The 25,196-nt window shown below is 29.7% G+C and overlaps 4 protein-coding genes across 4 annotated transcripts; 3 read left to right on the top strand and 1 right to left on the bottom strand.

The window, feature by feature from the left end:
- Nucleotides 1-1,041: 1,041 nt before the first annotated feature.
- Nucleotides 1,042-2,570, top strand: LOC107022702. The gene has a single exon (XM_015223297.2). It carries the CDS (start codon nt 1,559-1,561, stop codon nt 2,438-2,440), a length of 882 nt encoding a protein of 293 aa, XP_015078783.1. The 5' UTR covers nt 1,042-1,558; the 3' UTR covers nt 2,441-2,570.
- Nucleotides 2,571-4,561: 1,991 nt separating this feature from the next.
- Nucleotides 4,562-9,318, bottom strand: LOC107021201 (E3 ubiquitin-protein ligase CHIP). Its single transcript, XM_015221811.2, has 8 exons — nt 8,959-9,318; nt 8,780-8,847; nt 8,632-8,695; nt 7,908-7,979; nt 5,517-5,650; nt 5,256-5,409; nt 5,055-5,165; nt 4,562-4,967 (listed from the first exon to the last, which is right to left on the bottom strand). Exons 1-8 carry the CDS (start codon nt 9,061-9,063, stop codon nt 4,842-4,844), a joined length of 834 nt encoding a protein of 277 aa, XP_015077297.1. The 5' UTR covers nt 9,064-9,318; the 3' UTR covers nt 4,562-4,841.
- Nucleotides 9,319-10,939: 1,621 nt separating this feature from the next.
- On the top strand, nt 10,940-12,274 carry LOC107022824 (auxin-induced in root cultures protein 12). Its single transcript, XM_015223408.2, has 2 exons — nt 10,940-11,456; nt 11,955-12,274. The coding sequence occupies exons 1-2, from the start codon at nt 10,995-10,997 to the stop codon at nt 12,228-12,230; spliced, it is 738 nt and encodes a 245-aa protein (XP_015078894.1). The 5' UTR covers nt 10,940-10,994; the 3' UTR covers nt 12,231-12,274.
- Nucleotides 12,275-21,250: 8,976 nt separating this feature from the next.
- Nucleotides 21,251-22,748, top strand: LOC107022715 (dCTP pyrophosphatase 1-like). The gene is made up of 2 exons (XM_015223309.2): nt 21,251-21,441; nt 22,306-22,748. Exons 1-2 carry the CDS (start codon nt 21,319-21,321, stop codon nt 22,537-22,539), a joined length of 357 nt encoding a protein of 118 aa, XP_015078795.1. The 5' UTR covers nt 21,251-21,318; the 3' UTR covers nt 22,540-22,748.
- Nucleotides 22,749-25,196: the final 2,448 nt, after the last annotated feature.

Raw genomic sequence — 25,196 nt, 5'->3', positions numbered from 1 at the left:
GGAACGAGGGAGAGCCTAACCCACAAAATTTTTGATCGTTCCATTCATTATGCATGACATTTTTTTTCATTTTCAATCCGCCTCACATTAAATTAACTTATTTTAAATCAAAATAGCTTTAAATACTTTTTTAAAAGTCAAATAAACAAAAAAATTTATAAGTTAAAATCACAAACTTATAATTTTTAACTTGTAAGTCAAAAGCTATATGCTCATCCAAACATGCCCCCAATAAGCCTCTATAAAAACAAATTAAGTGTGAACAGTTGGGTTATTAGGTGGAGAGATAATGAAAAAAATGTATAATTTTCACTTATTAGGTATTTTATTTGTCCCATGGCCAATTTAAAATCATTTCAAAAAAGGGAATACTTGGACCTAATACAAAAGAACCAAATATTGACCCTTCTTTAATTTCCCATCCAATTCCCTAATTAGATCCAATTAAATTTAAAATCTTACGCTCTTTAATAAAGATAATTTCATATCCAATTTTAATCGACTTTTCTCAAAAATAATAATTAATGCTTATGTGGCTACTATACAATCTTGCTTGGCCCCAAAGTTTGGCATCGACTGTCGAATCCATGGCAGCTTTAATGCAATAATCAATGTGTATTCAAAATCAGTTTTGTAGTTTATATTGGGAAAAAAGCCTCCTGCATAAATTTTGCTAGAAATTGTTATAACAATATTAAATTTTGATTTTTTTTTATTTAATATATATCTCAAAAATATATGTGTGTGTCTAGTGTATATATATATATTTTTAAAATATATTGTTAAATAGTATAGAAGGTAAAAGATTCTTCATAAATTTTGATATCGTTACAATAATTTCGATCAAAATTAAAATATTTTCAGACTCGTTTTCCCTTTTATGTTCTAAGGACAAAACTCAAAGACAAATGTATTTCCAAAATTAGCTCAAAGATTTTCTACAGCTCACTTCCTTGTAACCCAAGTCATAACAACTATAATCCATAACTTCAATATAAATTAAACCGGCCTTATACCATAACATAGCACTATTCATGACATTGTCAATATTTCGACTCTTCGTTTTTATTAGACGAAGAGAAGCTTTGAATTCTTAGCTTATTTGACATTTTTATTATACGATCTTATCCATATTGTTCATGGTACACATTTCTTTCTTCCAATTCGTCTATATATATATTAACTTAAAATCGCTATCGATATTTTCGATTAGTTTAAATTAGAAGCTCCCAAAAACACGTTTTCCCATCTTAATCCAATTCCATGCAGCCAATAATTATTTTTTAGTGTTCACCTTTTCGATTTTCTGAAGAGTCATATTTACCCCCTACACTTGTCTATCTAACTAAGCCATTCAATTAATTACCAGAATTTTCTCAAGTATATCCTTTTTTATCAATGACTTATTCTCTTCTATTCAAACACTTATAAAAGCATTACTCACTCCTCTTTTTATTTTTCTGTTTCGAATTCCAGTTTTTATTCGAATATTCTCGTGTCAAATAGCTGTTTTTAATAAGCACAACGAATTAATTGTGGTTTACTTAGGAAAAAAAAAATGTCTGGCTTTCGCAGAATGAAGAGAGTTACTGACCCGTTAGATGAAAAAATGAAGGCTCGAATCGTTGGCAGTAGCGGCAGTGAACACAGTGCTCATGCTGATGATGATGATATTGTTTCTCCTAGTTTCTCCGATCTCGTTTTCGGTGATTTGGAAAATAATGCCGGAGATGAAACTCCGGAGAATGATTCAGATTCTGAGCTTGATGTATCAATGTGTGATTCAATTGACAGGATTGAGATAATGCCCAGCCCTGTTTTCCGCAGCGAATTCGATTTGTTTCGGAATGTGATTGTATCCTGTGCAACGAAGGGACTGGAAGTGTTTTCGTGCTTTAAGTCGAATAAATCGATGCTCCAGAGGAATGTAATGGCGTATCTTAGGAATTTCGGTTACAATGCGGCGGTTTGCAAGACGAAATGGGAGAAATCCGGTGGACTTGCTGCCGGAAATTATGAGTTTATTGACATTACGCAATCGGATTCCACTACTCGTTACTTCGTGGATCTCGATTTTAAAGCAGAGTTCGAGATCGCAAGGCCGACGATTCAGTACGAACGGTTAGTACAGTCGTTGCCGAATATTTTCGTTGGTAAAAGTGAAGAGCTAAAGCAGATTTTGAGAGCAATGAGCGACGCCGCGAGACGATCGTTGAAAAGCAGAGGCCTCACGTTTCCCCCATGGAGGAAACACCGGTTCATGCAGAACAAATGGTTCAGTTCGTACAGAAGAACAACAAACATCATACCGACGGCGAACTCGCCGGCATGGTTCTCACCGGCAAAGGAAACGAATGCGGCAAAATGCCGAACCGTCGGGTTTCACACTACCGCCGTGAATGGCTGCCTGTTGTTTCCCGCGACAACTCGTACTAGATGATTAGATAGCAATAATTAATCAAATTTTAAAATAATAAAGTAATAGATCCATTTATTTGATTAAATGAAAATACGAATGTAATAATTAAAAAGCCAATTAATTCGTTTTCGATATTTTAAACATTTTATTATTATTGATTTATGAATCGTAATTGTTTATTTGCAATGTGTAACGCGACAAATGCACATTGTGTGCACACATAGTCTAGTTGAGATTTCACATGCCATAGATATGGGCAAGGAGCATTTTTTTTATAAGATTAATTCAGTGGTCAGAGCAGCCTAGCGTCGTTGACAACGTGGAAAATCCAGTTTTAAAATTCGGGCGGCTGATTAAAAATATGATATCAGTATTTGTTGGAACATATTATACCTAAAATTTTATTTGATTAACTTAACTTAAATACACGCTTGTTATTGTAATATAAGTGAAATACATCGCTAAATTTAAATTTTTCAACACTTTTCTTAATTTTTATTAAGAATTTTTTATGCTTCTAACAAAGTTAATTGAAAGTCGTTAATAGTTTGATGACGAAATTAATAATTCACGGGATTATTGAAAACTAATATCCGAAACTAGTTTAGTACTCATTACTTTAAAATTCAGATTCATTCGTATTGCCATTTTTCAATAATAATAATACAAGTGTCGTTAATCTGACAAATCTTAATTGATCAAATAAGTTCGGACATTGAATGAATAAAAAAAAGTTAATATTGAGGACAAGTGGCTTATATCAGTAGAGTATTTAATAAGACTGAGTTGGAGGAAAATATTTTTTATATATATATAATATAAGGTTGTTGAATGGATAATGTGTTTTTCAAGAGATCCGATAGGGCAATAACAATTATTTTAACATATTTTGCCCTTTCAAGAAGATTTGTTTGTTCTTTGCAGGCTTGACTTTAGGGTATTTGTAGAAGCTCAAAGTGCCCTTACTAAAGTTCTTATAGCCTCTCTGTCTTTCTTTTTTGAGGGGTTGGGTTACGTAAAGGGTCAAAATGTAAGGACTTTATGATGCTTTATTTTTTTGTTTATTTAATTTACAAGTTGTACTTTTTTTGATAAAAGAATTACTTAGCTCGAATGCTTATATTGATCGAATTAATAGATGTATATTGTGCTTGAGTGTACTATTTTTTCACTTCAAAATATTACTTGATTATGAGTAGTTTTATTTATTTGATGTAAAACTCAATACCTATAAGTTTATACTCCACAATTTGCAAAGAAATAGCTGTATTGCTTCTGTTCACCAATAAGTTTGTACCCTTTCACAATTTGTGTAGAGATGGCTGTATTGCTTCTGTTAAAGATATAAACATTGTTTTTAATTTTATTTATTTATTTGTTGGTGGATACTTCCTTGCATGTGGCAAAAGTAGAATAAAAGTGCCACTTGTCTCCTTCTTCTGGTTTATTTTTTAATCATACAAACGTGTTGTTGCTTTAATTTTATTTATTGTTGCATCAATTTATGCTAACAGATAAAAATTTCATTCTTTTTTAAAAAGAAACAAAACTAATTTCTTTCTTTGTCATGTTAAGAAGCGACGTCTCACAATCACAAATCAATATGCTTTTCTGTCGTGCCTCGTCTTTCTTTCTTCAATCATGGTTCAATAATTTAATGTCCTAAGCGTAAAGAGACTACTCATGGATAGTGAATTCTCAAAGTAAAATGAGATATGCCAGACATTGAGTTGAATGTTGTTTTCAAAGTAAATTGCATTCAACGCGAAAAGAGTTAACTGTTGAAGTTGAGTTGATAACAAACACAAAATGTCAAGGAGTAATGATTTTTTACGAAGCCAAACTGCATGCACCTCAAAATTTCAAGGGGAACTTACTACCTTTCGGCACAAGTATTGAGTAACTCTACCATCAAGCCTAAGACATATGAGAAGAAATCACCTAATATTTTTGCCTCCAGTAGAATTTGATTTGAACGTGAGAGACCTCATGATCCTCCATTCCATCCACTTCTTTCTTGGTCATTTGCGGTATAGATTGTAGGTTTATCTTTCCCCCTTTGTGCCATTGATGGTGAACATGTTGCAAAATCAAGTCAGAAGCTAGTTAAAAGTTTTTCAAATTCTTCACACAAAAGCTAGCTATATCAAAAAAACTATTGTTTCATTAGATCAACAGTATATCAGTGTAACATCTTACAAAATACTCGTGATGGTTTGCCGTACAATTAATGTACAAAAGCACTACACTGTACAACTGAGGTTATCATGAATTACACAGGAAACCATGTTAATACTGAATTATATGGGAAGCAGTTAGCCAGATGACTAGCACCAAAAGATGTGTCCTCCGCCCCTATGGTTCTGTTCTTGGTTTCACTAGCACCACCAAGGACATGCGTCCTGTACGCCCAACGAAAAGTTTACTGTATCCTATATGCCCAGCCATGCCTATCCAAAAATGCCCGCACAGATTCTTTTATGGCCAGGTTTGGCACCAACTGGGACGGCAAAAGTGGTTCTCTTGTGATTGGATCAAATTTTCCCACCTAAATTGCCAAGCTCAGGATCAGGAACATAAATTAACAAATCCAATGGAAAACAAAGATGAAATGAGGGAGGCGAAACAAATTTACCTTTTGCAAATGCTCAAGGATCACAGCCCGCTCATATGTAAACCCACTCGGAGTAATAACAGGGTCACGAAAAATATCAAGAGTAATTTTACAACACAAGTAATCGGGAACCTGGAAATTTTGTTAGTGTCAAAGGTTACTAAAACATACTTGCTTACAAAAGGGGAAAATGACTAACACGATAATTGCTTGAACACTCACCTCAGTTGGAGTATCATCTGCTGCAGCTTTCACGAAAACCTTACCTAGAGCTTCCAGTTGCTTCAAAAGCGCTGTTGATTTTTCATCTTTGAGCCCTTCTGTCTGAGAACTGTCAAGCGTATGTCTCTCCTTGAGAGCTGACTCACATGATTCTCTGAGGCGCATACACAAGAAAAATCATGGGGAGGCGACCTATGTAATTGGTATAACAATTCAACAAAAGTAACAGAAATTTATAAGCAACATTAAAAGAGTCATTACTTCAAGTTCTGAAGCTCCCAGGAGCGCCTTGTAGATACATGCTCCCACTCCATGTACTTTGCTTTAGCAAGCTCTTCCCAGATCTCTCCAACAATATATCTTCCTGGATTCGCACCTCTTCCAAGGTCTAATGCCTGACAGGATACATAGAAGAGAACTGTATCATCATAATTATTATTTTTTTGATGACAAGGGAAACCGCAGCCGCTACCCTTTGTGTGCGCACAGGGTAGAACCCCCACTCTTATGCAATAACTCGCAAACCACATAGGAGAGGTAACCGCACTAGACAAGCCCTGGAGCGACAAGCTCGACCCAAAAGGCAAACCCCTTGCTTTCCCTGGCAAGGAGTTTCGAACTTGAGACCTCCAACATGGAAGTCCCAAGCTCAAACCACTGGGCCACCCCGAAGGGTTCATCATAATTAAGCAGAGCAAACTTCCCTAAAATCATCATTTCAACTAAAATAATTCAGCATATCATCAAAAGAAAAAATGATCGTTGATATGTTTATCCAGTACTAAAAAGAAGATTTGAATTGAACACAATGATGACAGTATGCTAATTAACATGTTTTAACATACATTAGTGTAGTTTGAGCTTCAAGTAGGTAAGTCTGATTATTGAAGTCAAAGCCAGACCCCAAGCTGGAAGCATTAGCCTTACAGGAGTTCAGTTGTTTCACAGGTTTAAATTGTTCCTTAGGAACACTTGCAACCTATGGTTCACACTAGGTGGATTGAACTCAATAATTTTTTAAAAAAACTTAAAGAAAGTTTTGGCTTGAAATTTTATTTTGATATCTCCGGGTATTGAAACTACTATTTCCAGTTACTACTATTAAGAGCAACCAACAACGAGCATATAGATTTGCCACAACAAACAAACAACAGTTACCAAGCAAATTATCTGATAATGCTTCTTGAGGAATTCATTCATTCAAAATACGTAAGAGGAATAAACTCATTAGTTATACTTGCCATCAACTAGGAATAACTACATCCTTAACATCCACATTTCTTCAAGCTGTGAGTGATCTCACCCTTGAAAAAGAAATGTGAAATGAGCTTAACATTTTCCCAGTAAGCTCACCTCTGCTCCATGAACTATGATTTACTTTGACAATGCATTTTCATAATATGTAAATTCCAAAATATGTCATCCAGAGAACTATCACAGTTAAAAACATGCATACAGCCAACACAAAAAGAAATCACCGAGATTTCTTCTGATATGCTTAAACCTTGTTAGGCAGAGTTACTTGGTGTATGTGCTAGTGGGAGGTAGCAGATATCTGGTGAAATAGTTTAAGTGCACACAAGCTAGCTTGGGCACCATCATTATCAAAACAAAAGAACACTAAACCAATTATTCTAGCATACATACGTGTTCATTTATCTCTTTCACCTCGCCTAACATCTATTTTCCTAAAACTTCAAACAGCCACGCTTAGATTAGTAGTTCACCACTAAGATGATCCAATTACACATATGAAAGATGCTAATGTTGGTTAAGGCCAAGATGTTTGACAGAAGCAAGCAAGAAACAGCACATTGGAATTACTGTACATGATTACTAAGCTCGAAACATGAAGGTGATATTAGATCAGTTTTAGTTAAGGTTTGAACCTAAGGCACTTTTATGGAAAATACAGAGTCAGAAAATAAACAAACGAAATGATAAAAGGTTAAGAAACCTGTTTTCCGACAATCAAACTTGCTAACTTTCAACAGAAAGCATTGGAGTAAAGTAAAGAAAGAAATAGTTGCTGCTCAATGGTATATCACACTTGTAGAGCGAGGAATTGGAAAATATACAGAGGAGTAAATGGACAAAAGGAGCAAGTTATAACACAGATCAAAAACGAATTCATAGACAGGATAGGTAGATTTCGGGGATCAAAAAAACAGTATAAATGTAGGATTTTTATTCAAACTTTAACTAGTAACTAGCTTTGAGGAAAAGAGAATAGAATAGGAACGCTGTGTTGTTAGGTGATCAAAGCTGTAATTCTCGTTTGTTATCAATGGTAATGTTCACAGTTGTTACCAAAAAAATATATCGAGAAATGAGCAGTGACAATAGCAACCGCAATACGTCCCTAATTATATAATTGCATTCGTATTAATTTAGTAAGAGCATAAAAGAGGAAACAATGATAACAAAAGTAAGAATGCATAATGACTGACCAAATTATAAGGGGGGAAAAGACCTCCCTTGTCACATCATCATTTTCATAAACATTTTGGTCTGTAGTCTAAACTCACAAACAGATGAGGCTGTTTGGATACAGATTAGACACCGCAGAGAGACCACAAAAGTGTGGAGCACCAATGTGATGTGGACACTTGGAAGACAAATATTTGAACATCTGTAAGAGACGATGTATACCTTTTCCAATTCTCTCACACCTTCACCAAATGCTTCCTTTTGTAGCAATGCAAGACCAAGATAATAGTGGGCCTGTTTACCCAGAAATCACTCTTATGTTATTATCTGTAGGGAAAAAACACGTTCTAGCAACACCAACTAAGAAAGACCATAAATTCAGCAGATAAGAAACATAGATTCTGGAGATGTATTCAACTTTGATTATGTGGATGTTCTAACATGCTGTATTATTTAAATTTATCAATAATAGTTAACAAATCAACAATCTCCGGGATTTACATCATAAAAACCTCCAGAGTATCTTTGCATTAATATGTGCAACTAGCAAGAATACCATATTCAAGTTTTTTTTGTAGTGATCCTACTACAGTAACTGCTCTCTCGGCAAACTATTTCTCCGATGGAACATTTAAGATTTCATATTTCCATTTTTCCCTCTTCAAACTAGTTATGACCATGAGGGTTTTCAACATCCATGAGAAAAACAAACTAAATTTAGTGATAAACTAAAACACATCTAAGTCAACCTTGATAAAAGCAACAACAACAAACCCAGTGTAAACCCAAAAATGCTGTACAGGGAGGGTGGTCTATGCGCAACCTTACCCCTAAGTTGTCAATGCGAGAGAAATCTTCAATAGACCCTCAGCTAGATAGAGCACTTGTATGAAAACACAACATTGGAAAAAGGAATATGCAAGCTAAATATCACAATGTTTCGTACCTTTACAGAATTATGATCGAGCTGAATCGCCCTCCTGCAATCTTCCTCCACTCTTCTCCAGTCACTAAAAATCAACAATCACAATAACGCAAACACATCAACAAACATATCATCAAACCGAACAACAATAGATCGAAGAAACACATACTTCCGCCTCCGATGACATAGAGCACGATTTGTCCAATATATCGGAACATTAGGGCACAAAGTAATAGCCTAAAAAACAAAGCATTCAGTAGAATCAAATATCCAATAAAATTTTAAAAAAAAATAGAAAAAGAGAAATATCCATCCATTTTGACCTAACATTAACAATAAAAGAATTACCTCGGTATAAGCATCAATGGCAGCCCCAAACCGATTCTTCTGAAAATAATTGTTCCCATCTTGCTTTAGTTGTTCCGCTTGCTTTGAACCCACGATTGGTGCCATTCCTCCTCTACTTTTTCTTTTCCTCTACGATCTTGAAATTACCACACAGTTCTTAGAATCTGTATAATCAATTGCTACCCTCTATATATATACATGAAATTTGCTTCAGAAAAAAGGTCGGAAAATTGAAAAAGTAGCCGACGGGGAGGGGCGGGAGAAGGATGGTCTGTGAAATTTCAAGAGCAAATGTGCGGAAGGAGCAGAAAATTGGAAGCGTATGCGACGCTGCGTCGAAATGCGATAAATTGTTAACTGTGCAACCTCATTGGGGCCCACACTAAACCACCCCCTTTTTTATTCATAAAAAATAATAATATCACGATATTATAATTTTCTTTTAATTTATTTGTCCAATATAATAACGAAAAGTTAGTGTATTAGATTATCCTTCAATTCAAGTTAGAAAGTTATAGGTCTCTAAGGAACACAAAGTTGTCATGAGAACTATATTGAAGTTACGTAAAAGTCGAAGGTCATTCAGTGGGTAATAAGAAGTTAGTATTGAATTGATTGATTGTCCATTTAAAATGATATAATCTTTAAAAATAAGTAGTTGGCGATTTTCTTTATAGTCGTGAAAATTAAACGTCTAATTCACATTTTCATAAATTAAATCTAAATGTTAATTCGTTGCAAATATTATAGTTTTTATCTTAGCCCATTCCTAAACATTTTTTCTCTCAAATTTCATTTGATGTTTTATTTTGGATAACATAATAATAGAATATATATAAATAATTTTTGAAAAACGTTTGACTTGAGATTGGCATTTCATAGGAAAGTCCTCTTAACTTTTCATTGGAAATTTACAGCATGTCGACTCATGCCAACTCAGACTATAATTATAGGCCCACGGCCCAGCTCCATGGTATAATATACATCATGAAATTCATCCTTTTGAACTACGTTAAAAAAATTTATATTATTCAATTTTTAGATTCTAAATTTCTAATACATTGACTTTAATGTTTCGTTTCCAACAAATCACAGTCAAATTCATGAATTGCGCAAAAAATATTCATACAATCAAATTAGTAGGTATTTGGTCATGCGATATTATATTATGGTATGATTTTGTGAGATAAAATTAAAATTTGAACATACGATTATATATTGATTTCATATCATGAGATGTGATTCCATTTTCTTCAAAAACAGTGATATGGAATCATATGAGAATTTCATATCATGATTTGAAATTTTTTGAACAAAAAAATCAATTCACAAGTTTATATTTTGTTAAAACAACTCCACGGACTTTTAGCGTTTGAAAAAGTACATTCAAATTACTGAAACTAGGCATGAACCATTATGATATTGATACACGAAAGAAAATTGTCATAGTTTGTGCGGTGTTACATAATTATTTGCGTAAAGGAGTAATAAAATATTTAAAATCGATGATCATGAAAATATATAATTGCAGATGATATTAACAAAAAAATGACTCACAACAATAAATGATGGTTTGTCTTCTCAGTCATATGATCGAAAAATGCAAGTTCAACGTGAGAAGATTGTCATTATAATCCAGGAGGATTATATTAGTGAGTAATGCACTACAATATATGTTCAATTTTTTAATTGAATAAAAAGTTTGATAAAACTGTTAGTTAAGTGGAAAACAAATAACTTTGTAATAATTTATTTTGCGATTTTAATAATTTTCTATTTATTCAGTAAGATGAATTACACAATTGGGATTATTTTAATAGTTTTACAACTTATGTGATCATTATTTTTATGAGAAATTTCATACTACATATTGTCCAAAGAAAACTTCAATTTCTTCTCGTGATTTTATATTATGATATTGTTTCACGATACCATATATGACCATTTTATTTAGAATGTTATCATGTTATATAAGTGAAGGATTTCCTTCCCTATTATAAAATATCAAATCCCCAAAATTCAGTATCTCTGCAAATATGGCCTCTCTTCTCCATCTTCATTTCATCTTCTTCATTGCATTTCTCCTAATTTCCCCTGCAATATCTAACAATTGCTCGTCTTCTCCGGCGCCGATCTCCGGTAACACTCACTTCGCCAACTGCACTGATCTCCCTTATCTGAAATCGTCTCTTTACTGGACTTACAATTCAACAAATGCGACACTTGCAATTGCTTTCGTTGCTCCTCTGCCTTCTTCTGATGGCTGGATTTCATGGGGAATTAACCCAATTAACGCATCCATGATCGGCACTCAATGTCTTATCGCATTCAAAGCTTCAAATGGATCCATGATTGTTAATACTTACAATCTTACTTCGTATACATCGATTACACAAACTGATAAACTTTTGTTTAAAGTTTTGAATTCTAAAGCAGAGTACTCTAATGGCGCCATGCAAATATTAGCCACTTTGATACTACCGTCAAATATGACCACGGTAATATTTACTTTTTTTTGTCTTGATTTTTTGTTTATCATATGAGATTTTTAAAGAAGGATACTTAATATATTATCATACAACAACAACAAATCCACGAAATACGATTTGAAAAGGATAGTTTATACTCATACCTTATCATAAGTTAAAAGTCTATCGGAAATAGTTTCTTATTATATAAAAATGAATATACACATGACCGGTTGAGACTATCCTTCTCAAATGTCACGTATAAAAGTGCACTGAATATGTGCTTGAAGTAATTAAATATTTTGTACTCGTTTTCTTTTTCTTTGGCAATATAATTTTGAAGAGTGAGTTTTGTGAAATTATTATTTAATTTTATATAAATGATTGCTTTTCTCGTCTATGAATGTGGATCAATAGTTTGAATTTCTTCCATTTTATTTTTTTATCTAACTTTGGTATTTATTCATTTTATTATTATTTTAGTTTTATTGGTTATCATATGACATCTGTTTATTTCGATCATAACAGGTGAATCAAGTGTGGCAAGTTGGATTAGCGGTGAAAGATGGTACACCAATGGCGCATAAGTTTGATCCTGATAATTTGAAATCTAAAGGCATATTAAATTTGACTACCTCTTCCGGTGGCGATGGAAAAAATGCCACAGCTCCGGTTCCCGCTGGTGGCGGTGGACAGAGTGATGATAAAATGGGTGGATCTTCAAGAATTTCGAATAAGAATACTAGTTTTTACGTCTTTATTGTGTTCCTTGGAGTTTTGTTTTTTAACTTAAGATCAATTTAACAATGTTCTAATTTGAAATGATTCAATAAATTAGTTGTTATTTACATTCACATTTTATTAAATGAATACAATGCTCTAATTTGGGTGAATGACAATGGCTTTTTTGCGATTTTTTGGATATTCTGAAATTAATACATGAAAATATAATAGAATGTGTTTGTAAATCGACCGAATAAGTAGAAAGGTTTATTTTTTTAATACTTAAAGGTTAAAAGTTTCATGAAACGATTCATACAATAAAATATTTGACATATTTTTTTACCAACCTTTGTTGAGTAATTTAAGCCAAAAAAAATGGGCATTCAATATTATTATAGACCAACTTTTTTGTTGAGCAATTTAAGTAAAAAAAAAAATGGCATTCTTTAGCCATATATCCAACTTATACGAATGAATAGGAGCACAATCTTCCCTCTCCCTAAAATCAAGCCTATTTAATATTCATAATTAAAATGACTTATTTTATCAAATTTATTTTGAGTAGAAACTTTAATTAGTCTCATATATATATATATATATATATATAGAGAGAGAGAGAGAGAGAATATAACACACTTTTTTTAAGCGTATATCACATGTGTATTTTGATTTTGATACACAACCTTTTAGCTATCATTAAAATTCGTATTCCTTTTTAAACAAAAAATCTACCCATAAATTTAGACAAAACCTCAATTGAATTAAAAAATCAATAAACCACCCCGGCCCATGTATACAAATGAAATTGCACATCCAATTTCTTCCTTAATCAGATGTCTCGAATTCAAGCTCTTGATATGAAAAAAAATCTTTTTAGAAAGAATTTCTCATTGAATGGAGCCCTGCACAGCGTGATTCTAAAATAATTCGACTCTAATACGCCCGATCGAAAAACCTCTTCACAACTTTCTTCGAACCACTGGACAATATATTCTCTACAATATATTCAAATAATGCAGCGGTTAAGTGTGAACATACTTATAGTCATTAAAAGTTGTTAGAAATTATGTCGTCCTTTCCTTTTTATTTTTATCTTTATATATTTAAAGTAAAGAAATTTGCCTATTAATGAATGAAAAATATCCTTTAAATGTAATTAGTTATAAAAAATCTTAAAATATCAACCATACTTTTGGTAAAGGTTATGCAATTTTCAGCTAAATCTTTTTGGCCCATAACGAAATTCTACAATTTATGTCCGTCTTTTTTAGTGTTGTGTCTGCATCAAAAGAAAATTGTCCAACAAAATAGTTGAACAGATTTACTGTTCATTTTTTGTTAATCGATTAATATGGAATTTTTTTTATCAAACTAAGCTATTATATAAAATAATTTATTAAAATAATATATTTTCTAAAAATTTTGCAAAATTAGTATAAACGTATTTCACAGTAACATTTTAGAGTTTATTTTATTTTTTAAAAGCTGACGGTGTTAGATTGAGATACGTGAATTATATATATTATATTCATCAGCTATTTTTAGTTTAATTGATTGAGTGGACGGCTATTGAAGTTAGTTCTTCAGTCAGTTGAAACTTGTAGTGATTTTATATATATCTTGATATTATGTGACAATAAAATTAAAAGGCATAATATATATGTTGGACCCTAAACTTAACTTCAAATTTTAACTTTGACCTCCAACTTTCATAATGCACAAACAGACACTTTAACTATCCAATTTTTAAATAAATAAACACATGAGTTCTACATGGCATAATACACGTAGAACACCACGTAGGACGAAAAATGACATGTAGGATTACATGTAGGACATGTGTGTTTATTTGTTCAATTTTATACAAATTTAGGTGTCTACTTGTGCACACCCAAAATTGAAGGACATAAATGTAATTCAAAGTCAAGTTAAAGGACACATTTATATATTATGTCAAATTAAAATGTGTTAAAATATTTGTCTGACTATAAAATCACGTGTTATAATCTCAGTTGTATATGCATTCCATATTGTATGCCCATAATGAAATGCTAGAAATTGCGTCTCTCTTCTTCAAGTTTTGAGTGTGCATCAATTCGTCATTTTTTCCTATTTTAGATTTGCCAAACATGTTAACCACACAAAGAATTCTATCTATCCACATGTTTCTACTTTCTTCCAGAGATTTTGATTTCGAGTTTTGGTACGAAGAAAAATTCATTAATAGCTTACAAATTATACAGGGATATAAACCACACTAAACAAGTCACATGCGACTTGCTTAACTCAAAAGGCATTGAAAAGGGTCGATTTCAAATCTTCCAAACAAATTGAGTTATCCAAAAGATGTTCATCGCTTAAAAAGTTATTGAACTAGCAATTTCAGAGTTGTTGGTTAGGATGAAACAACAATGATAAAAAGTGATCTTAGTGATTTGTGCCCACTTGATCATTTCATTGTTATGTATAGTCTCACAAGTGTGTACAAGTACAACAATTATAGTAACCTGATTAATGTACATTTGTCTGTAATGTAAAATACGTAGTATCCTTCCTTACTGGCAATATCACTTTTATCTTAAGAAAATTAGGTACAATTTTAGTATTTTTTTTTGAATTTTCATGATCTTTAATTAATTCAAATACGCATCACATAAAAATTACTAATGAAAGCTCTACTCTTTAATATTTTGGTTGATTTTAGTTAGCTTGGTTAAGGATATATTTGATCATGAAAGTGTGAAAATAAAAAACTAAAGAGTATTGGAGTTAATAATTTTCTTAGAAATTATGTGATGCATGTAGCTTTTATTGTGACATAACAAATCACAAATAAGATATAATATCAATATAACTAATTTCTGCGTTATTTATTCATTATTCTTATACGTTTTACGAAACGGCTCCTTACCACTCATATATATACTTCATATTTAGCCATGCCTTTTTTTTTTCATATCCTCCTCTTCTTCCTATATCATTTCCTTCAAAAATATATCACATTGATTTTCATTTCATTAGGAAAATATATTTGTGTCTACAATATATGGCTAATTATAAACCACTACTTTAACATTGTTTAATCTTCTTTGTTTTCTTACCAGTTGCAGTTTTACAAGGTCGCACACAAATTCGTTAAATTTGACTCTCAAAAGATGAAAAATATGACAAATTAAAAATGGAGAGGGTAGTATTTATATGTTACTCTTTAATTTTCTTTTATTCGGTTTGATAAATCAAAGAATTATATATACTTTCTTTTTATTACCCCCAATACATAGAATGTTAACTTTTATAGCCGTAGAAACATATATATCTTAATTAAGATAATAACATCTAAGGGTACTTTAATTTAAAATGTGTCAAATATATTACGTTACGTTCTTTCTTAAATTTTGTGTACAGTCAACTAATACTACATAAAAAGGGAGTACTAATAATTATTTATTCCCTTCATTTATCTTATATTTAATCCAAAGTCATGACTACTAAACTACTCAATCAGGGGCAGAGCTAGAAGATCATATATTAGGAAATTTATTTGAAATGAAAAAATATATTTTATACATAAGATTAATGTTTATGTATGCATATTAGATGTTGAATATCTTTAGTTATTCATCCATATTTCATTTTTTATATTTTGTACTTTTCTTTTTGAAAATTTCTAATTCCATTATTGAATTCAATTACTTATGAGTGAAGGGTGGTGGAGAAGGATTGAATAGGAGTTCAACAAGATTGATGATAGGGTGGGGGTGGGGTGGAAATCAATTACTTATTATAAAAAAAAAAGGTTAAAAAATATTTTTAAACTATGTGAAATTGAATAGATATGTTATTGCACAAACTATTGACATCTGAAAGCATTTTTGTACAATTCCAGTTTTTGACCCTTTTTCATTAATTACATTCATATTTTGCAAATAACAAATACTTTGAGATGAATATTTTAAGTAATATGAACAAATAATATGAAACGGAGGAACTAATACGAAGGGACAAATGAAAGTGGTCCATGTAGAAATTGAAGATTGAGGACCAAACCATATCATATAGTATGTGTTATCAAGTCATGAGAATCTGTTTATTTTGTATTTAAATAGCAAAACCCTTTTCTCTCTGAGCATATTATACTTATGTATATAGAGAAGCCAGGACCCCCAATTTGTGTAGAAGCATGAAGTGATATCTTAGTGCAAAAGAATCTGCTTTACCTCTGATTGAACATTACATTATTAGTTTTATTATGCAATTACAAGCAAGTTCATTATTATTTTTTTTATCTGGTGTTTGATATTTATATTGGAGTTTAATTATTTTGAATTCATATCATGTGAGGCTCTATTTGGGAAAACTGCTTCTTGCTGAAGATTTTTCATATTTAGTATTCGAACCTGATATCGTAGATTAAGGAATGAGGACTATCATCCGCTGGGCCAAAACGGTTTGTGATAAATTAAAGCACCAATTTTACATAACATATTGACTTAATTAGTCCATCAAATCATACTATCGATTTTGATTAAGCAAATCTTTGAGAGTCATTTCCAATCATGTTAACCACTAAGTGGACATAATTTGGTTCCCTTTTACTTTCCTTTAACTATACTAACCAATTTGTCAACCAAAGCCATCTTAATTGCACCATCCTAATTATATGTGCTACTCTATATTTAAGACAAGGCCAAACGCCACGCCATTAAGGCAGACTTAAAAGCTGATAATATCATGTCATGTTAAAAATATTTTGATAAATTTAGCCCAATAATTAATAAAAGCATTAATAATCCAACGAGTATGAAAATAGTAGAGTGATAACGTAAGATTTGATATAGTGTGCTTTTCTCATTTACAGATCAACTAATTTACTAAGTTTTTTCGGAGTTTGAAGACAAATTCGCACAATGAAGTTAGTATGATGCATGGTCATATATACTTGGTTGATGCATGTTGACAAGTGATACGAAAAATGAACGTTAAATAAAGTATTATATACATCGATAGCTAAAATGAAATGGTGATTATATATAAGGTGTAGTGATACACTTACTAGCATGATCCCTTTCGGAAAAAATCATATTACCAATTTCATTCAAAATAAATATAACATAAAAATAAAAAATATGTCATGATAAGAATCAGAAGAAAGATAGCTATACTGATTCAATATACTCTAAAGACGCCCTCAATATAATATTGACGATCTCACAAAAATAAAATTTCAGTTAATTGTCATAAAATCATTGGCTGCATGCTGATCGACAAGAATACTATTCAATTCATAGCTAATGTTAATCTTACATATATACTCGTGATTAATATCCTCTACGAAAAAAATATTGCTATCCTTTATATGACCACCTACTACTAATTAATGAGTAGCATAAGCACCTTTATATTAGCATTATAGTAGCTATTAATTGGATCACCTAATTTATCTTAGACTTAATTAATCAAAATTATTAATGTTGGAGTTTGTGGATTAATTATTCGAGAATTTGGATAAGAACAAACTACTAATATATATGAATACTTTGAACAATTCTTTCGTTTCATTTTGGAAATTTATTTCATCTAATATTCATTACAAGACCAATTAGTTAATTTATCTAATTAAATAAAATGTATACTTTTTTATTCATAACAAATATATATATACACATAACATATGATGTTAACATATGATTAGTACATTTTACAGTTTGTTTGGATGGTTCATGCATGGTTGTTATCAATGTAATTTGTACATGTAGTGTTGTTACTTTAAATATAATATTTAATTTTAAATTTTATTGTATCGAATTAATAAATATGTGGATATGCTTCTATGAACAAAAATAAATCTCCATCCATTGAATGCAGAAAAGTAATTTAGTGTTGAAATTTATACAAAATTAATGCTTCTACGTTGATGCCTTTTTCTTTACATTGAACACAACATTACGAGTGTCGCTCCAAAATAGATATTTTTTGGACACTACAGTTTACGTGGTAAATAAAATCTATTCTAAAAACACACACTAAACACTTTATCTACAAATAAAATGAACTGTGACAAATAAACGTTAATTATGTTTGTTCACTCAAAAATACATCTCAAAAGTTTTAAGATAGGTTACCTATAAATGAAGATACACTTCATATATCATATAATAAAACAATTACACGCTATATATAGGATTAAAAGAAGTTTATAAAAATATAATAATTGTTTCAAATATTAATAACTAATTAATTTCATCTAAGAGGAAGAGTTTTCTATTAAAAAAAATAGTTTGTCAATTAGAACTTGAAACTTCGGACTAAAATAAAATAGAAGCATCGAATTTAAAAAAAAGATTTTAGTTCTATTTATCCGCTTATTGCTTTAAATGTAGGAAAACTAATATTGTCAAATCATATAAAAGAGATCTCTCTATCACGCACCCAAAATAGTCATCATAATTTTATTTTTGACAAATCAATTGATTTGCTATTCAAATTTTTATTTTATTAAGGAGGATTCAATTTATTACTTTATAATTCTCTTTCTTATTTCCCTTATCTTCAATAATATGTAACAAATTAGTTGGGTACGAATTTGGGGATCCTTAAACAAATAGTTTCCACTATTGCCCTCTTTGAAAAATCATTTATATAATTCTATATATAATACGATTTATCTCTTAAAACAAACAAAATTATTAAAGAAAATGATAAATATAAAAGGAATAAGGATTTGGAAAGTATCTCTAACTTTGAATGAATTTGCGATGTTAAACTTTCATGAGACCTATTATCTTTCTGAACTATTCAATAGTGTATTTTTTACCGCCTGAACGATTTAATAATATCTTTTTAAAGGTATATATATGCCCTCGTGGAAATATTACTTTATAATTTTGCATTATTTTTTATGTCTATGTTGGCAAATATATATGTTCAAAATACGGTATTAAATAGTCTAGAAAGGTAATAGATCCTCATGAAAATTTAGTATCGCAACAATAAATTCGATCAAAATTAAAATATTTTTCAAACACTCTCAATATAAAATAAATTTCAAACATCTATTTTAAACTTTAAACGATTCAATTATTTTAAAATAATTAAAAAACCTCAAAATTGATTATCTCTACCCTCCCAAAAACTAAATAAATTAGGCAATTTATTTGTAGGGATATCTTATCTTTTGGAGAATTTTAGTGGGTAATAATTGTTAGAAAGAATTAAAAGGAGTCTAAAAGTAGAAGTACGACTCGAATATTATTGGCCAAAAAATAGTTGTGTGTCTCGAGCAAACTATGTATTTTGTTGGCTCACGCAATTAAACCGACAATAAGTATAACTGATACTCGCTTCGTTTTATATTACTTTATTCATATTAATTTAATGAAAATACATTGAAAATATATATTTTAATATATAAATTAATTTTATTAATAATATTTTTAGAAATCTAAAATACTTTTGATATTATTAAAATAAATAATTAAAATATTTATTTTTTAATGTAAAAATCAAATAATATGAAATAGTCCACTAAATAAATAGTAATAATAATAATAAAACATCATGGAGCCCAATACACACGAGTATTCCCAAGTATCTTGGTGAGAATCCTGGATTTGGACTAGTTTGACAATTTAAATTGAAAAAAATATATAAAATATTTACACTTTTATATTATATAAATATACACATGATTACCATTTTAGATTTACCTAGTCAGCCCACTATAATTCTATTCCTTTATTTAGTATGATGATTATGTGATTTGAAATTAAATTAATGAAGAAGTAAAAAATTTATATTACTTTAATGGTTTGTTCATGATACGAAGTTATTATTGTTATCGATTATTATTATTTTTGATAAAGTATTTATTTAGTTTTTATAACATGTAAATAGTTATTGACAAATTAAAACTTTTTCAAAATTTTGATTTTTAATTATTGATGTATTTTGATATTTGTGTTTGTGATATCAGACTAGTTATTTAGTGAGCTAATAATAGTAATATTTTTGAGTTTTAATATCCCAAGTAACAATTGATAAAATTTCTTTAATTAAAGGTGCTTACTTTTAATTAATTGAAATTGCACCTTTAATATTTTGTTATATTGAATAATTTACAAAAAAATTAATATATTTATTAAATTGTCTCACTACTAACTAAATAATCAGGAATTTTATTGTATTGTTTTTCCATATTTGTCCATAATGTAATTTTAAAAAATTGGCTAAATATAGATATTGAAGACTAAATTGTATATTTCACACTTACCAACTATCCATGGATAAGATCAAAGTTTACCAAATAAAAGACTTAATTATAAATCCTAAATTACTTAGATATCACAAGAATAAGGTCAATTTACCAACTAAGAGGTTTAATTATAAATCCTAAAATACTCATACACCACAAGGATTAGGCTAAAATTTATCAATTAAAAGGACCAACTATAAATCTTAAAACTACTCATATGGTTTAATTAAAAATCCTAAAATACTCATATACCACAAGAATAAGGTAAGGAATTATCAATTAAAAGGAATAAAGGATCAATTACAAATCTTAAAATTACTCATATATCACATCAAAACATACCAATTTAAAAACTTAAATTACTCATATATCACAAAAATGAAACTAAAACTTACCAATTAAAAGACTTAAAAGAATAAGATTTCATTTTAGACGTAGAACAAATAGCTTTTTAAACGATTTGTTTTCAGAATATTTGAAATAAACAACAAAAAAAACTTATAAATACTTGTTTTTAAGTCAAAATAATAAAATTTTAGTCAATCTAAACAGACTCTTAATTATAAGTACTAAATTGCTCATATATCACAAGAATAATCAAAACATACCAACTATTAGAGCCAATCAAAAATCTTAATTACATAAATCTGAATTAGTCAAACTTCAAACTGGTTACGAGGACTTACCGAAAACAAAAGAAAGTAAAACCACATGAGTAACAGGTAACACCTTTATAAAAACTAGTGTGTGGAAACAGGTAATAGCCGGTATCCGGTGCACTAAACAAGAAAAGTCTTGTATGTGTTTTTTGGTCTGGTTGATGTTATAAATAGTGAAGCCAAAAGAGAAAAAATAACAGAAAAAAAATATATTTGTGTCTCTATTTTTCTATTTGTGTGAGTTTTCAATTTGTCCAAAATGACAGGGAAAGAAGAGATGACTAGTGTAACACTTGATCTTCTTAAGAAAAAAATGGATGATTTTGCTAAAGAAAGAGATTGGGAGAAGTTTCATAGCCCAAGAAACCTTCTTTTGGCTCTGGTACGTCGATTTGTGCGTGTTATTCTTTTTGTTGTTACACATTATGATAATTTTTTCTGTATTTGTTTATCCGATATCTAGTGTTCGTGGTCTAATGTACCTTTTTTTGATGTTGGTGTTTATTATTTCTTGATTTATATGTGCTATACAACTTGTTGTTATGAATCATGATAGTCTTTTTTTTTATCGATTATCTGATATCCAATATTTGTTATTTATAATTATTATGTATCTGAATTTGTTGATTCAACTAATTCAGATTCGAGATTTTTTTTATATCTATCCAATTTTTGTTATTTAATCTTGAATCAAGTAAATAAAACGTTTGGTTTGTGTCTATAGAAGTTGTTGTTTAGTGTTTTTGTTTTTGAGTTACAAGTGGATGTCTGATTTGGTTTCTTAAAACACAAGAAAAACATTTCACCAAACCAGAATTTGAGGAGCACTTGTCAAAAAATAGTAGATTTTTTATTCATATTCGATGTTCGATATTTTTATCAAGATACGACTAAATTCATTCACACTAAGATTTATTTTTTTTAATATCCAAAAAAATGTTACTCATGTACTTCATTCAACTTTTATTTACTCGATTTTATTTTACATGCCACTTTTTCTTCTTTTCCGATTGTATTAAAAGTCAAACATCTTTTTTATATATTGAAAACTTAACTTTTAACTTTTTTTTTTTTTACAGTCAAATATTTTATTCTAATGACAATTTTTTCTTGTCATTACTTGGAAAACCAGGGCTTTTTTCTTTGTGTTTTTCCTATTAAGTCCATAAAAATCAATTTTTTCTTCATCATTATTTTTTTGGTTGAATTAATTAAAAAATTTATCTAATTTAATATTATTGGACAGGTTGGAGAAGTTGGAGAATTATCAGAAATATTTCAGTGGAAAGGAGAAGTTCCAAAGGGTTTACCAGATTGGAAAGAAAATGAGAAATTACATGTTGGTGAAGAACTTTCTGATGTTTTGTTGTATCTTGTTAGGCTTTCTGATATTTGTGGCATTGATCTTGGCCAAGCTGCTCTTCGTAAAGTTCAACTCAATGCTATCAAGTACCCTATCAAGAAACCTAATGATAAATAAATTAGTCGATACTCGAGGTGCGTGCAAACAACAACGTTGAGGTCTAGCGAAATGATGATAATAATCTCTTAGTTATTGGTAGATTTTAATTTTAGTTCATGATGGTGTCTGATTAAGTACATTTGACTTTCAGTTATTCGATTATGAATATTCAATGACCGTTTTATTGTTTGAAATTATATATAAATTATGTTAAACTTATATTGTTATTTCATATTTAAAGGTAATATATTTTTTTAACTAGTTTAAATATAATTTCTTTTTTTTTTTCATGTGTGGAAGGAACAAAAACACATTTTGATTAATTGAGCGTTAAATATATTGATTTGTATTACATCATCAACAATAACATGATAGTAGTCTGTCTGAACCTACAAGTTGAATCTAAAAAGGAAGGGTATATATACAGATTTTGCTTCTATCTCGTGTAAAATAAAGGTTATATTTCTGAATTCTGATAGCTATTTGGTCACTAACAATCTAATTAGTCATAGTTTCCTTCTTTGGAGGGTTGAGATTAAGATATTTGTAACATATATCACAAAGACCAGAATTTGAATATACCTATAAATGAAAGACCAAGGTTGTTATTAGTTCTCATTTGGCATTCAAAAGTTGAAACTTTCCAATAGAGTATAATTTATTTTTTTTAAAATTTAAGAATCAAACCCGAAATCTCTCTATAAAAGGGAAAGGGAAGGGGGAATTAACTTTTTACTTTAATAAGTGCTGGAGTTCGGAGTCTAAAGGTATAAAATATTAATAAAAATTTTAAAATGGTATATAAAATTTTATATTAATCAAACGGCAAAATCGCTGGGACAATAGCGATTTCCTCCGCCGGAAAAAGCAAAATCGCTGCAATAGCAGCGATTTTGCAAAATGTGATTTTTTTAAAACAATTTTTTTAATTTTCATTTTTTTAAAAAAAAAATGAAATTTCAAACGAAGATGTGTGCGTCGATTTTCATGATTTTTTTAAAAAATGAAAATCGCTGTCCTAGGCAGCGATTTTCTTAATTTTTTTTTTAAAAAAATAAAAATAGCTGCTTAGGCAGCAATTTTCATGAATTTTTTTTAAAAAAAAATCACATTTTGTAAAATTGGTGCAGTAACAGTGATTTTGCTTTTTCCGACGGAAGAAATCGTTGTTGTTCAACGATTTTACCATTTTGGTTAATATAAAATTTTATATACCATTTTAAAATTTTTGTTAATATTTTATACCTTTTAAGTTCCGGACTCTAGAGTAACGAGTCATTTTGCCATATGGTTGTACTATATATAAGCAACAATTGGACATTTGTGTACTATTAAAGATCTTTTGCATTTAATTTGGATCGTTTTGGCAGTTGAAACTCATATCCTTCTTTTGCCAATCCATTCAATGTGCTTTCTCAATTCTCATTAAAGTTTTTCCTACTATTAAATCACAAGTTTTTTCAGTTGAATTTTAGTAATTTCTTCTCCGGATTCCATGGGATTTCCCTTCACATGTCATCAATATAACCCCCCCCCCCCCCCTTTCTTTTTTTTTTACTAGTGTAATTTTGAATTCGAACGATAAAATCTGTATTTTGAGGTAAACTATTTCCTTACTAGCTAATACGACAACTCCATACCAATAATGCTTACTAACTAGCTAGTATGACGACTCCATGACAAGAATTAAAAAATATTTATTATTTCGTCACGATTCTGATTGATAAAACTATCAAATAAAAAATACAATAGATTAAATTATAGTGATAATGTAAGAAAAATCTTTTAATGATTATAATCTTTTTAAATATATACTAGGATTCAAATATCTTTTGAAAGGAACTAAGTGGATTTGCTAGATATCATTCTAAATAGGAAGGTCCATATATTGATTAAGGTGATATAATTTTAAATTATCATTATTTGTGGAATCCAATCCTAATTAAGTTCACCTAGTTATTTAATTTAGTGATGATGTTTTCTTAAATGGATATCTAGCAAAATTCCAACATAAACGACATCATTAAAACTGTTTAGCACGAATATAAGAAGCCAGCCAAAGAAAAGATGACCAAATCAAATAAATAAAATAATGTATAATGAGTCCTACTAGTACAATTTTTTTTTAAAAGAAAAATTGTCCTACAAGTACTACATATATTTTTTAATGACTTGAAAAATCATTGCTAGTAATAGATTAAGATGTATGGCAAATTAATTGCTCCTTTAAATAGAGTAAGTAATGTATTTTGAGTCTGAATTTATTTTTTTATTTGACTTTATACTGTTTGGTTTGAATTTTTTTGATTTTTGATTTTAAAGAAGTGTAACTTAAACAAAATTAAAATAAAATTGATCGGTTTAGTTATTCAATTATGTCAATAATTAGAAACATAATCAAAGTTATATTCGCAATGTGATATGTATAAAAAGAGAAGTAATAATATTTGAATCTCTTAAATATACTTTCTAATATAAATCACAAGTAAAAACGTAAAACACAATACTTAAAAGTCTATCAATTATAGACATTCTAAACTAAAATATAAACTAAATCATAATGAAAGACAATATGATTTTTTTGATTTTCCGATTTTCAGTTTTCTAAATTCGAAACCAAATCAATAAAACAATCTAAATTAAAATTTTATTTTATTTGATTTAATTTTTCAATT

The sequence above is a fragment of the Solanum pennellii genome, chromosome 6 (assembly GCF_001406875.1).
Source record: "Solanum pennellii chromosome 6, SPENNV200".
Lineage (NCBI taxonomy): Eukaryota > Viridiplantae > Streptophyta > Magnoliopsida > Solanales > Solanaceae > Solanum > Solanum pennellii.
The sequence above is the reverse complement of the archived record's forward strand: the minus strand, read 5'-3'. Positions and strand labels throughout refer to the sequence as shown.